At 36.1% G+C, this 15,577-nt stretch overlaps 2 protein-coding genes and 1 pseudogene across 3 annotated transcripts; 1 reads left to right on the top strand and 2 right to left on the bottom strand.

Annotated features, from left to right (window-relative positions):
* Positions 1 to 778: 778 nt before the first annotated feature.
* Positions 779 to 3,483, bottom strand: LOC103862191 (annotated as a pseudogene).
* Positions 3,484 to 4,846: 1,363 nt separating this feature from the next.
* Positions 4,847 to 7,090, top strand: LOC103862279. Its single transcript, XM_033287450.1, has one exon. It carries the CDS (start codon positions 4,847 to 4,849, stop codon positions 7,088 to 7,090), a length of 2,244 nt encoding a protein of 747 aa, XP_033143341.1.
* Positions 7,091 to 7,151: 61 nt separating this feature from the next.
* LOC103862278 lies at positions 7,152 to 11,833 on the bottom strand. Of its 2 annotated transcripts, XR_004456190.1 has the most exons (4): positions 10,929 to 11,833; positions 10,171 to 10,851; positions 9,400 to 9,912; positions 7,152 to 9,311 (listed from the first exon to the last, which is right to left on the bottom strand). XR_004456190.1 is itself a non-coding variant. In XM_033287216.1 (3 exons), the coding sequence occupies exons 1-3, from the start codon at positions 11,775 to 11,777 to the stop codon at positions 9,544 to 9,546; spliced, it is 1,899 nt and encodes a 632-aa protein (XP_033143107.1). In that variant the 5' UTR covers positions 11,778 to 11,833; the 3' UTR covers positions 7,152 to 9,543. The 2 variants fall into 2 exon arrangements, 1 of the variants encoding a protein (XP_033143107.1); XM_033287216.1 differs by having other exon boundaries at positions 7,152 to 9,912.
* Between the last annotated feature and the right edge of the window lie 3,744 nt (positions 11,834 to 15,577).

Below are 15,577 nucleotides of genomic sequence, written 5' to 3'. Positions count from 1 at the left end.
CGGTCCGCGCGCGGATTATATATTTCAATTTGTTATATATATTAATTATTTTATATTTTTTTATTACTTTTCTGATATGTTTTTGATATTTATAATATATTTTATTACAATATTAGTAGGTAAAGATAATATAAATACTCATTATTTTAAGTAAAACTAAATTATATCTCTTATTCAAATAAATTCATTAAAAAAAGTAAATAAAATGCATTATTTATTTACATGTTAAATGTCCTCAATATATTCATCTCATGTATGTTTTTTAGTGTGTTACTTCCCCCACATTGTTGAAGATTTAAAACTTAAAATTGTGATAAAAATTGGTAAGGAATACATTTGTGAGTGACTTATATGCACAGACGATTGTTATAACTTTTATTTTTAAGAATATTGAAAAGTTTTGTGTTTATGAAATTTAAAGAGTTCCACTAACTCTTTCTTCCATTTTTTTAACTTCTTCAATTATTTTATTGTTTACTCCGTATAGTTATATACTTATATATCTTATGTAGTTCTTTGTGCATGTTAGTCGAACCAATACGATGGAAGCACATATATATGAATAATATTGAGATTTCTCATTTCAAATTTAAGCAAGCTATACCTTCGTTTTAGTAGTTAGCCTTTACGATACTACTTGATCAAGTAAAAGAAAATAACCAAAGTTATGAGTCAGATGACCTTTTCAGTATATACCCAGTCATGCCTACTGAAATTCTACAACTCTCTGCTTTCTATCCATTTTTCAGCTTCCATGTCTTTGTGAGGCATTTCTTCAAGAAAATTCAATTTTTTTATCAACTCCAATACCAGCCTAGCTCTGTCCAATCTATTCCATTATCATAACTACAAAACAGTCACCAACCACTATATTTCTTCTTCTTAAACTATGAAACAATGTCGTAATTTCTTGTTCAATCTCAAACTATCAAGGCATATATGATGGTATAGAGAAGAAGAAGTATGAATCTTAGTCCATGACTGCTGGTCTTCTTGCACGCATCAATTAAAGAACGTGTGAAACAGATGGATTAGCTAGATTTGCGGGCTATGAACTCCAGGAAGCTTAGCTTGCATTTGATCCCTCTTCTGAGGATTTTTCAGCTTCATCTTGCACATGTTATCTTTGGCACTTCATTAAAGACCATGTATGTATTCTACAAAAACCTTAGAATCAACATAAACTTGCATCTAAAATAAGCATTAGCAATCCTAAGACAGTCTTATTTCACTCTAGGTTGATGATTCCCAATTTATCAATGGAAAGACCAGTAAAAAAAAAAAAAAAAAAAAAGCATGACAATCGATGAAAACAAACAGTCCACATGCATGTTCTGCCTCAGATTTAAAAATATATAAATTACTATGGATCTTATAAAAACAGCTGAGAAATTGTACCTTGAGCATGACAATCGATGAAAGTCAAAAAGTCAAGAAATCATCCCCACAATTGCCGCTGCTACCTCTGTTATTCGAAAATTGTTGTTGACTTTGCAACTCCTTATTTTGAAAGGTGAAAATGCCACATGAGTTTAGCTGAAAATAACATACCTCACTAACACTATTGATAAGAAATTCTTCAAACAGGCGTACCAGCACAGATTTTATTTGGCTAGTAATGCACAGAACATCCCATAATTAAAGACTGCCAACCTCTCTTCCGCCCCACCTGTATTTAGTTATGCAAAAATATCAACTCTGAATCGAATTTGTTATATATGAGCACAATTCTTGTTTTTTTTTGCAACAGATAGCTCATCGGCTCCATCCAGTATGTTTTTGTGTAAAGACTTTAAGCTGCTTCACTAACCCGTCTGTTTTCTAATATCTCAGGTACACATAAAGAAGGATTCTAACCCTCAATTCGTGATGCTGTTGTGTAGAGGAGTACTTGCAGTAACCCATGACCTGAAAAATACAAAACACATATCTTAATGGTCAAAGCACTGCAGGAACTTTTGCTGCAGAAAGCATATGAATAAAAAATTTTAGAGACTCCCTTTGACTGAATGTATAAATCATCGATCTGGAGCAAAACGTATAAGATTAAAAGCACCAAACGAAAATAATAGTTTATGTCTCTTGGAATGAAATAGATGATGCATATGCTAGAAGATGAGAACCCAATTAACTCAAAACCCATTATTATCACCACCGATGAACATCTCGAATTTTACAGGGAAAGATTGGCTTGCATTAACGTAGATATGGGGTGAGGTTGTTCTTTTTCTTAAAAAAATACTTTGAGAAATGCAAGATATTCGTTTTCAATATCCCTCTCTGATATTTATCGATTCAAACTTAAACTTGTACACAATAAGCAATGTATTAGAGTATCAGAAGTATTTACCTTTGTTCCACCGGCTCAAACTCATGACTGATATTTTGGGATGTCGTCTTCTGCTATAGTTGTCAGCACTGCAACGACACGTTTTTCTGCCACAATGGCTAACACTGGCTCCGTCAAAGTAACGATCCCGAGTCGTCGGAAACCAAACTAAGAGGATTTGGAACAATCTTGTTTCACCTTAGAATAAAATACGATTGAAACAGGGAGAGCAATCAGAAGAGCTCAACGTTTTGGAGTTGACAACGAAATTCATCAGAATAAATATTGAATATTAAAAGAGATTTACAATGAGCGATGCACCTACAGGGAGAAGACGGCGAGATGATATCATTACAGTAAGCGATACACCAAATCTTCGGAAACCAATGTATAGCTATGAGGAATTGTGGGGATGTGTTAAAGGTGAACTTTATATAGGTGGAGATCCTCCGCATGTAAAAGATATAAGAGAGCACCACATTGTGTTGTTTATTGCTCACTGAATCATTCCTCTGTGTTAAATCAAAAGCTAACAGCAGTGCACTGTCTAGGGATGCCTTAGCCTAAGCATCGTTCTAGAGAAACTCCCAAATCAACAAAGATACCACCTTTAACTTTAAAGCTAAGATTTTGATTACCTTTTTGACGGATGGAGACCATGAAAGCATAAGCCCCAAGAACACAATGAAGAAAAGCGGTCCTCACAGATCCCAATCCCTAAGCGCCTTCACAGAACACAAACTCCCTATTCGGATTCAGAAACACCACCAGCTTCAGATTACTCACGATCATCGACAGATCCCTCTTCACAGTATCACACACCGGCTCCGTCAACGTGTTCGGCGGAGACCCGAACCCGCTCCCACCGATCGTCCTCGAACTTTCGAGATGCCGAAGTTACCTGCCGGCGGAAGCGATGGAGGGGCTGGAACGGGCGGCACTTTCTGGGAGGTGGAGGAGGAAGACGGCGGAAGCGGAGGGAGGCTGGATTGGACGAAGGGAGAGGAGGATGGGATGGGTACTGAGGGACGGATCGGGCTCGGTGGAAGAGCGGGGAGGATGGTTCCGGGACCTGATTGGAATCCGCCGTTCATTTTGTTCTCGATCTCGTCGATGTCTGATTGGTAAAGCTAAATCGTATCATTGTGAGACATTCCGAAATTTTGATTCCGATGCGTTTGGTTTCAGCCAGAGCTTTTTGATGTCCGTGAGATTTAGTTAATGAAACGCAGAGTTTCCAGATGGTTGGACACGTGTCAACAGCATAAGAGTCGACTTTCTGATGTGGATCCTAGCTGGCATCACAGGAGAGAAGCAACATTTTTTTATATAATTAGATTTTTCCCAATACAACAATAAAAATTAGATTATCTTTTTCTTATTCTATTATTATAAATATTTTTGAATTATAAAATTTGGATTTTATATTTTATTTTGATTAAGACCACGTCGTTCTGACTCTTCCAAGGGAAAACTTTATCGATTAATTTAAAGAGAGATCTGAAACTTGAACTAATTCATCTTTTTAAGTTTATCAGTAACTAATGCATATTTATAAAGTGTGTCATTGGGAATCTCAAAATCATTTGAGATACTTTAAAAAAGATTCTTATAATTTTGAGAATTTGTTTTTTGAAATATAATTTTGATTTTGAAAATTGCATCGTAAAATACAAATATTAATACATATTTACACTTTAGGTCATTTGCATCGGTAAATATCACCTTGTAGTTTTTCACCGGTTATATTAACTTTAGCTAAAGAATCGGGAAATTTGGAAAAAGGGAACAACTAAACTATGTTATTGTCCCCTTAGTACAAAATCAAACTTTGTCACTTTTGGACTTTCACTACTCTTAAAAGTTATAAAAATTTATATCAATTAATTTACAATGCAAAAAAATTAAGAAAAATTTAAAACATGAAGTAGTCAAACATGTGCATATATGAAAAATATTTTTGGATTAAAAAAATATTTGGAATGGTAAATTGAAAAATAGGCTAAAGGTGTTAGTATATAAGATCTACCATCTACGGAGATTCAGAATATGCATTCTAACTGAAACACAATGATCTACATACAGAAGAATGCGCATTAGACCGGAAACATTAAGATCTAAGATGGCAGAATACAAAATCAACATTTTATTCAATGTTCTGCCTTTCTGGTAGATCATAAGTAATAGTAAATGTTCTTATATCTTATATGGAAGAATATACATTCTACTTAATTCTCATATATCTATAATATATGTATTCTATATCTACCACGTTTTCTTTTTTTCTACCATACGTAGAATGTAATTTCTACTAGATTTTTTAAAAAATCCGAAAATCTAGGAAAAAACGGTTCGAAAATATTTCCTAAATCTATTAAATCTTTTTTATTTCCTTTTTTAAATCTTCTTCCCTAAATTTTTGTTTCTTCGTTGCCAACCACGATTTAGACCAAAAATCGTGGGGATTCTTCTCTTTTTCATAGTTTCTCCAAACTTTTGTCAATCTAACGTGACAAAATGCACATCTATGCCTATTCTAGTTTTTGGAGATCGTCCAAAACAAAAGGGTGGAAGTTTCTTGTTGATGAAGAAACAGGAGGTAGACTACTTACTTTGGACACAAGCAAAACCTTTGACAACCTAAGAGTTATGGTTTGTGAGGACTTTGGAACCGATCTAATCTTGGTCAATATCGACCTGAGTTACTTACCTTCAAATTTGGTTATTGGCCTCGACTCACCACCTGTTTTCATCACCAATGATCGACAACTCAAAAATTTTCTTACATATGTGAAGACCAAAGCTTCAACGCGGTTATGTGTGTGTATTCAATCTAAGGTCGGATTTAACTTGAATGAAGAGCCTGCTGAGTTGCCTAACAGAGAGGAAGTGGGTATGTCGGGTGAAGTTTCAGATGATATTGATGGTGAAGCCGAGCTTGAAGAGAAAGATGCGAAGATAGATGAAAGTGATGACGAAAACAAGTGTGAGAAAGATATGACCAACGGAAAGTCTGTCCGTTTTTCTCTGGTTGATGTTGTGAAGAAGGGTCAACATTTTACTAGCAAAGCAGCTTTGCAGGCAACAATGGAAATATGCCCAATGAAACATAATTTTGACTACACGGTTGCCAAAACGGATAGAAGAGTTTGGTATGTTCGTTGCGCGTATGATGATTGCCGCTGGCGTGTTCGCGCAGAGGGATTAACAGGTTCTTCATATTTTATCATCAAAAAGTATGTGACTGATCATTCATGTGCTCCATCATCAAGGAACCACTCTGTTCGGACCGTTTCATCAAAAACAGTTGGTAGTCTCATTAAGCATAAGTACGAAACTGTCAAGGAAGGGCCGAAACCTAATGATATTATCCAGTTTATGCGTGATGATCATGGAGTTGAGATATCCTACTCTTTAGCTTGGGAGGCACGTGAGTATGCAGTAAGTGTTGTGAGAGGCATTCCAGAGAAGGGTTATGAAAAAGTTCCCAAATACTTGCACATGATGAAGGAAGCTAATCCAGGATCACGCACATTTTATGAAACTGATAGCGATGGGAGATTCAAATTCCTCTTCATCGCATATGGTCAGTCTATTCGCGGTTTTTATGCTGCCATTCAGAAAGTTATTGTTGTGGATGGGACTTTCTTGAAGAGCAAATACAAAGGAATATTAATGGTTGCTACTGCTTTGGATGGAAACTCGAACCTATATCCTATTGCATTTGGAGTTGTCGACTCAGAGAATGACCGCTCGTGGGAATGGTTTATGAAACAACTTAAGGTTGTCATTGGTGATGATCAGAATTTAGCTTTTGTGTCTGACCGGAATAATTCACTTGCTAAAGCTCTTGCAAAAGTGTATCCGCATGCTCATCATGGAATTTGCATTCACCACTTGCTGAACAATGTTGTTACATATTTCAAGGGTAAAGGTGTCGCTGGTTTGGTGGCAAAGGCTTCTAAAGCTTACCGAGTAGCTGATTTTAAGAAGCAATTCACTGCTATTTTCTCAATTAGTCATGCAATTGGAAACTATCTGATACAAGCTGATGTGAGAAAGTGGGCTCGTTGTCAATTTCCGGGTTACAGGTACGATGTTAGGACCAATAACCCTGCTGAATCAATAAATTCTGCTTTGCGTTCGCCAAGAGAGTTTCCAGTTATATCCTTGTTGGACAGCATAAGGGAAATGATGACTCGATGGTTTTTCAAACGTAGAGCTTTAAGTTCTAAGCATAAACAGCCACTGACCGTTGCTGTAGAGAAGAAGATTGATCGAAGGATTGAGAACGGTAAGAAGTTTCAGGTTTTCCCAGTTAGCGATGACAGGTTTTTGGTTCGAGGTGACACTTTTGAATGTATGGTCGACTTGGTCAGACGCACATGTTCATGTGGGAAATTCGATTTGATGAAAATTCCATGCAGACATGCCATAAAAGCAGCTTTCAGCGTAGGCATACAAGCACACACACTCACTGACGACATGTACACCACTGCTTCATGGAGATCGATTTATGAGGAAAGCATAAATCCTATAAGTATTCCGGAAGATGCATGGATTGTCCCATCTCACGTACAGCAAGCGAAAGTCCTCCCTCCAGAAACTAGAAGAGCTGCAGGTCGGAGAAAGAAACGTAGGTACGAGACAGTTGAAGATAAGATCCGCTCGTCACAAGGAACTCAAAGCTCTAGACGTCGTAAATGCAGTCGATGTGGTATTGAAGGTCACAACCGCTCCACATGTGATAGAGCAATATAGGAGTACAATCTATTCGGTCTATGCAAGTTACTTTTCAGAGTTTTTGCTAACATTAGCTTTGTTTCATGTCAAACTCTGTTTTTTCAAGACCAACTCTGTTTTATGTATTGTGCACGTTTCCAATATTTACTTAGTTTTATGCAAGTTTTAAGTCTACCGTTAAGATTTGATCCATAAATTGACAACACAACTGGATATCAAATTGATTCAATCTTTGACAAAGTAAATAGATTCAGAAAACAATTAGAAGATCAATCAAATTTAGAACAAAGACATAAAAAAGTGAGAGATCCAATTAGTCCTACATCTCTCGACTTCTTATGCTCGATAACTGCTTCCTCTACTGTCATTTTCAAGGAACTTCTCAAATCTTCAATTTCTTCGGCCATTCTCGACTGTTGCTCATGCATCATTTGTATCTCATCAAGCAGAGCCTCGTCCACTCACTTGAAAAGATGTTGCTCTTTTTTCTCCGAATTGAAACACAAAAACGTCAATTGAAACATAGAAGAATAAAAAGTCATAATTTTTCAGAATTACCTTTAAACCAATCTCACATCGGAAGAATCTTCTATATGGGTTCTCCTCCGTTTTTGAAACATAAGTGGCAATCCCCTTCCCACACCAGCATCTGGAAGGAACCCCTCCATTGTTAGTCATGATCGGTTTTTTAGAATGAGAGAAAGACGGAGAGGAGAGATAAACGATGAAATAAGTAGGGTTTCTAGTCATTGGTGTTATATAAGATTATGTTTAGGGCAAACGACTACTGTTAATCGGGTTTTAGGATGTAATTGTATGTGTTGTGATAGTCATAAGATTTCTATTGACTATTAAGATTTGTAGCCTTGTTAGGTTAGATCGTGTATAGCTCCCTACATTGGTGTTGTATGGCTTAGTTTAGACTCATTTAGGGTATCTTTAGGGGTTGATATGTTGTATGGGTTAGTTTAGATTCATTTAGGGTATCGTTAGGGGTTGATATGTTGTATGGCTTCGGTTAGATTTACTTTATTTAATTTTGTAATCAGCCACTAATGTCAATAGTTTCAAGTAGTGCAGTGGTTTATGTTGTATGTATAAGTACCCTAGGTGAAGTGTTCGATGCCCCATTTCTCCATTTTTATTAAAAACCGTTTTTTCTCCTACAATAGCCTTGAATAAGAGAGACAAATAAAACTATTTAGATTCATATGTTGCCGGTAATATCAATAGTTTCAAGTAGTCCAGTGGTCTATGTTGGACATTTAAAGGCCTCAAGTGAATTGTTCGATTCCCACCATCTCCATTTTTATTTTAAAAATTTTTGTTTAGTACGAGAGTCAAATAAGACCATTTAGATTCATATCATGTATCCCTTTGTTTGTTATAGTGTATGTAATTCACTAAAAGACTCAAATGCAATGCTAAATAAAAGACTCAAATGCAATGGTAAATAATAGATTCAAATGCTAAATAAGAGATGCAAACCAATGCTAGTTACGAGTCATATAAGAGTAACTAAAAAAGTCAATATCAACCTACTTGGAAAACAAGACATAGTGAAAATAGCATTATAAAATCTCAACCGTAGGAGAAGCTATAGCCTTCGGAGGAACGAACTTTCCCATTCTCGAAATAAGCTCAGGATCATTAGCAGCTTCCCATAGGTCATAAGCAATCTTCTGGCAAGCTTCACGAATGTTGTCGTCATTCACCAACGTTAAGTCCAAGCCTAGAAGATGTGCTTCAACGCATATACTCCACAATCGCTGCTAGTCTTGTTTAGGAAGCAGGGCACTGGAGCGTAAGTGACATCATAGGGCTTAACGGTAAATCCCCTCTTCTCTGAAGACTGCACAGCTTTGACAATTCTTGGGATGAGATGTGCAAATGGCTCCAAGTCCTTGTTGTGTTTCAGTCCCGAACAGTCAAAAACCTCTATGGAACGAGTAACAAAGTTGACACACATAGAGATCCAGTGGTTACCGTGCACAAGAAGAGGCACATACATACGATTGACATCAAGATCCATAGTCTTGTTCGGCCGTGTGAAGGAAGTTCACCAATTCCGTACTGATGGAGCAGTCCTTCTACCCTGAATTTTTTTTGTCTTTCTTGAACTCAGTGTAAGAATTCTTCATTTGATTACTGAATATGCAGCTCATGAAAGCTACTTTCGTGGGTTCCATCGTCTCAAAGAAGTCCTCTCGCGAAATAAGAAGAGCACATCATCAATTTCCTATAAAATATGATACAAACAGAGTGACTTGATGTGATGCTAAAGAAGAAGAACAGGAAGTAGGCGTGCAAAGTAATGTAAAACTTACTTGATTTTTCAGCCACACTGCAGGTCCCATAACACGTTTTGCTAACTCAGTTGTGTACATAGAAGATCCAATTTTAAGGTGCCCTGCGATGCAACATTTAATTAAAAATTTGTTGAATTTAGAACATAGAGGGAACGCATAGACTTACTGTTTGGTAGTTGAGCACCAATGAATCAGTTTAGCCCATGAATCCTCATGGACAAACACTAATGAGTAATCATCGTCGTTCACCCAGCCGTCAGGTAATTCCATATCTTTGAGAGTGGGTGTTCTCCAATCTACAGGCTTGAAGGATGATACTGGAGTAACCCACTTAGGTGCTTCTTCATCACTCGTTTTTTGTGAGGGATCGAAACCTTTAACATGTGATACTTGAGAAAGGTTCCCCATGGTATCTTGTAAATACTCTTGGGTGCTCATTTCTTCTTTAACTGATGAAGGTTCCCCATGGGTAGATGATTGTGACAAATTCTTCAAAAAATCCATCATATCATCAGTTTCAGTTTCAATCTCCTGTTAATGAAACCAAACACAACATTATTAGCCAAAACTGTCATCAAGGACAGAACAAAAGAGTCGAGAGACTATGACATTACAGAGAAAACATGTCATAGTCATAAGTTCAGTTCATAGCAAACACCAAAATACATTACAAGCCGATTTCCAACAAGCCGATATTACAAGCAAACAACAATGACATTACAAAAGAGTTAAGAGAAAATTACAACAAAAGACAGTCCGACATATTACAAAGCTTCATTTTATGGTTACTTTTCTTCCTTGCCGAGGGCTACGACGAACCGTAGGAGGAACCACACTCTCATCAACTTTGCCTTTGCCTTTTTCCTTTGTTGCTGCAAGACAGGGAATCTGTGATGATTTCCCCATCGTTGCTGAAGGACATGGAATCTCAGATGCTCTGTCTTTTCCCATTGTAGCAGAAGGACCCGGAATCTGTGACACCGCTTGCTTGAGCTCAGCCATCTCTTTCTGGACCTTCTCAAAACGCTCTTGGATGTCATTCTGCACCACGTCCTTGAAAGAGTTGAAAGCAGAGGTGAACAAACCTTCAATGAAAGTCTTCATTCCACTGGAGATACCACTGTTATGTTCAGCTGCCCGTTGACAAAGCAGTTCTTTCTTTCGAGCCTCCGCACCAGGATCATTTAGCTTACGCTTTCCCCTTCTTGCAACAACAGCCGGTTCGTCAACATGAGTATCTGTGACATCTTCGACTTCAACATTCTCTCCATCATTCTCTGAATCAGAAAGCTCCAAAGTTGGAGGCAAAGCCTCGACTTCCCATACGAAATCTGTCCAATCTTGTTTGGCATTGAGAAGAGAAACAATGCGACCAATTCTTTCATCTGTCTTCTCATCTTCCCTATAGAATTCAGTGATATCAACCACATCATTGTTCCCAGTAGCAGATATAAATGGGAACAGCTCTGCCTGACAAGAACAAACCCAAACAGAGTGAGTTAAATTGTGTTAACTGAACCGAATATAATTTTTTAAAAAATTATTACCTTATTAAAGTGGGACTCTAGGCTGCTGATATCTGCGTAGGAAACTTTCCCACTTCCTTTCCAATTCCTACATCTCACTTTGGTCATGTTTTTTTTGATCTTCCTACCCACCATACTACCAATGTCTGGGATTGCCTCCATAACCCATATATGAAATGCATAGGAGAATCCATCCAACACGTAACTGTTCTTCAGATGTAAATCTTTCCTTGCTTTGAGTATTGATGCAAGCAGCTCGTCATACGCGTGAAGACCCCACGAATACATCCTCATCTTCTCAAAATCCATCACCAAACGGATGTATTCATGTGGGATAAACACTCTTGAATCCTTAGCTATGAGGAATCCATGTATGACGCACAGATACACTAGCCTAACCCTGTCCACATACGTCCACTTGTTGCATTCGTTAAGAAGCTTCGTCTTTATCATCAATAAGTTGACCTTTCTATTTTTCCTCAGCACATTGCTCCAGAACCCCTTATCATCCTTCCAATCATTGAAGTTTATGTCAGGTTCATCTTTGAACTTCAATCCTGTCACAGCATGAAATTCTTGCGCAGAGAACCTAAGAGGCCTCTTAGCAAATAGAAACCACAGCTCGTGAAGCTTCGAAACTTTGAGCTGCTTGCATATGAAGCTATGAATGATCTTCCCTGAGTAGATGAGCTTGTTCTCTATGATTGCCAGAAGCGGACCGAAGACAGGATCTTTCAAAACTTCCTCATACTCAATGTTGAGAACACCCTTCACTTCCTCCAGATTTGTACGTCTACACGTATTGTTGATCTTATCAATTTGCGTCTCAAATTCTTCTTCAAGTATGCGTTGTGGAAACTCGTACGCCATTCCTATAAAACATAATAGCAATAACTTCAACTCGTTAGTAATGCCTTAAGGAAATCAAACTAAAACTCAATCTCGCAATATGAACATCAACAAAATCAATAAAAAAATCCAAAAGGAGATTGAAAAACCCGCAAAACCTTACCTTCAATTTTAGGGAAAGAGAAACCGAGATGAAATTCGAACAACGTCAATCTCTTCGTCCGTAGAAGAGCTTAAATCTAGTACATGCATATAAAGAAATTAAGATCAACACACAATCAAACATAAAGGGCCTTTCGAAAGCTAACCTCAACGATTTTGGAACCGAGATGAAGTAAGAGGAAGAGAAGAACAACGTGAAGCTAATCGTCCTTTATCAGCGACAAGAAGCTTTTTCCGAGCTTGAACAACTTCAATTGTAGCAGGCTGAGATTGCAGAGTAATCCTACTCTGTCGTGTTTAGAGAGGAGAGAAGAAAGAAGGAGGACGAAGGAGAGATGTGACGATGAGTTCAAGGTCTCTGACGAACTAAGACGCCGGAGAAGATGGCTTCGATAACGAAACCTAATCGTCACCTCTTTGTTAGAGAGAAAGAAAAACAGGAGTCGACGACATGTTATGATTTTTTACTCTGTATTTTTTTTTTCTTTTTATTTACTTCCTCAGTAAATTACATGACTTTTTAAATATATGTATTTCGAAATTAATAGAAATGACAAAACGGGATTAGCATTATTGTTTATACTATAGGGACAAAGATTTCTGTTTTAATTCTAAGGGGACAAAGTAGTAGTTGTTTTGTTCTCTTTTCCCAAATTTCTGAATGATGAGAAACTCATCAATATATATGTTTAGAAACATTGTTTGAAAACTTCCCAATCAGTAATGGACTCAAATAGACAAATGAGATGTCACGTAACACCCCTTAAATATGTATAAGATATTGTTTTGTTCACAAAAGCTTCGAAACATTCGGTTGCTCTGTTACTAACGTTTCTCATGGTCCGAAATCCATAGGTGAAACATTTTCTTTATTTTCTTTTAAGTATATAATTTGACCTATAAAAATTCATTCATTGGTCCACTGTTGAACAGAAGATCCCTCGTTGAAAATATGTAAGGGATTTGAGTAATATATAAGAGATTTGAATCACTCCACTTACCGCCAATTGATTTTAAGTTAGAAGCCGAAGAAACTTGTCATGATATCACAGCCATGTTTGGAGGAAACCTAAGTAGTGTAAATGTGTAATAGTTTCTCTCTTCTCGTAAACTTAGCCAACAGACTTATTTATACAGATATATATAACTTGTCTAACAAGTTCTTTACATTATAGAATATTAAATTTAATTTATACATTAATGCTAACTGTCCTAATAGTTACATGGTAATATATCTAGGTGATTTTGTAATCCCGATCTCCTAATATCCACCACTACCCATACGAGAACCATATCTCCAGAGAGAATCAAAAGTATACGTGCCCAAGTCACTCTTAGAACCATTGATTGTGAATGATCGTTTTTGATGTTTCTCTATAGGCTTAATTACATTTACACTACCGTCTATTACCCATTTGCTTGATGTATCCACGTATTTACAGATGTGATCGTGATGGATGTCCTTGGTGACTCTTGCTCTTCTGATTAGGATACCCATTTGGGTAGAACTTTATCAAAACAGGAATAAAGCTTGAACTATTCTCTTCTTTTTCTAAGTTTTTAGTAAAGTTTGTTGGCGTGTTAATTTCAGTGACAGCATTGTCTACATGGACCGGACTAGATTGCAAGTAGTGTACGTTAGAAGAAATAAGCAACAAGTCATTCTTTGTCTTCAATTAGGACACATAAACAAAAACTGAACACAAAGTAAGAAGAAACAATAGATGTTACTTCACAGACGATTTGATGAATGCACTTAATTAGCTCTCTACATTAATCTTTTATATACTAAATCACAAGTCGTACGACCAATCAAAACATCAAATTCTGCCACATAATTAATGTTTAGAAACGATTTTCCAAAATAATACTTAGAAAAAAATGTAACTGCTCACTACCTTTTTTTCATCCACGTTCTTTTTTTTTCCGTACACTATCCTATATCTTTGACAAACAAAAACAAATAACAAAATAACAAAGAAACTCTTCATCGAAAACAAAATATGAGTGATCTATATTTACTCCTTCAATTTTAAAACCCTAATTCAAAATAGCACAAGACTTTCTTTCTAAAATCTCAATATTTACAAAACTAAGAAAAAAACAATTACACAAAAAAATAGTTTGGAAAAGAAAAATAATTGTAGCAATTGTTTCTTTTTTCAAACTGTAGCCCACGGTCCACGATCTTCCTCCTTCCTCCTTCCTCTACAAACGTTTTTTCCTATTCCTATATATTTCGAGAATTTGATAAGACAAATGGCAGCGGAACTCTCAACTGATCGAATGTTAATTAGGAAAAGGTTACAATCCTTCAATTTAATGCCTAAATCCATTCTCTTCTAGAGCTCTTTCCCAACTTTGGGCATCAAATTCAGAAACATATTCAAGTTAGGATGTCGTAGCTGCTTCAGTCCGAGAAGCACGATCTAGCGTAAACGCTTCATTTTTCTTTTTTTTAACGCTTCATTTCTTAGCGGGATTTTCAAGAGTTTTCATAATGGAGACTCAGCGAGGCAATAATAAGAAGCAATCACGCCTATGTTAATCTCTTGGAGATATAGATTTCGTCTCTTTCTGATTCAAATTTACAAGGAAGGACTAATGCATTAAAGCAACAAGTTCAATAAAAAGAATCTGTTCTTTTTTTTTGAGTATTAGTTTTGTTTGACACTAATTTTTTTTTGTTTTAACTATTCGGTTTATAATTTCAGGAAGTGTTTGTTGTTGGGAGAGAAGCTTCCAAGAGAGTTCATGGACTCTGACCTTTCAACTTGCAATTGATAGGTAACCCACAATTTTTGTAGACATTTACATGATTTTTTTTTAGTAAACTTTGTAGATATTATATTTCCTGTAAGACAAAACATGAAGTAAACCAGAAAAACTTCAAACTAATATTTGTATCAACTAAACTAACTAAAATCAAAGAATTTTTTAAAAACTAATATAATTTAATTTCATATGTCGTGGTTAATCAGTAATAAGTGTGTCAATGGTTTGTTAATGTATACACATTTACTTATGATAAATTAGAGTTATTTTATACCTGCAATTTTAGTTATATATAACTGAAACTTGATCTTGCAAGCAAAAATATACCCGTACGAAGTACGGGATCAATACTAGTATACTTGTAAATCCAAAGTAATGATTAAAGATATTTTTTAAGATTTTACCTGATAAACACTATTTAATAAATTAATATTTACATTTTTGAGTATATTCATATGTATATATATAGTTGAAAGATGAACTTTAGACTTTTTTTTTTAATTTCCTTTTCATTTCATAAAATTTGAGTTTGATTCAGTTTTGGTTTGGAAAATTTGGTATAGGAATATCATTATGTTTGGATTACTTCATAAATTGGTTCTGATTTTAATTCGGTTTAAAATGGTCAAACTCAGTTTGTAAAATATGTCACCCCTAATCCACGGTATCTCAAAGTGACACAAACTCCAAATAAAAGGAAGGCTGTTTTGTCTGGGAATTAGTGGCATACATGCAATCTAAAAAAAAGATAAGAATACAAATCTTTTTATGTATTAAAAGCTTAGTTTTCGAAAGTGTTAAGAGCTTAGAATTTACTCAGTCTTATGTGGCTGCGGGTCACCCCCGACCCCGCTGGTTGGATCTTCTATTTGCGAATGAAAGAT

Source organism: Brassica rapa, chromosome A03 (genome assembly GCF_000309985.2).
Source record: "Brassica rapa cultivar Chiifu-401-42 chromosome A03, CAAS_Brap_v3.01, whole genome shotgun sequence".
NCBI lineage: Eukaryota > Viridiplantae > Streptophyta > Magnoliopsida > Brassicales > Brassicaceae > Brassica > Brassica rapa.
Note: the sequence above shows the minus strand (reverse complement) of the source record. Positions and strands in the feature narration are given on the sequence as shown.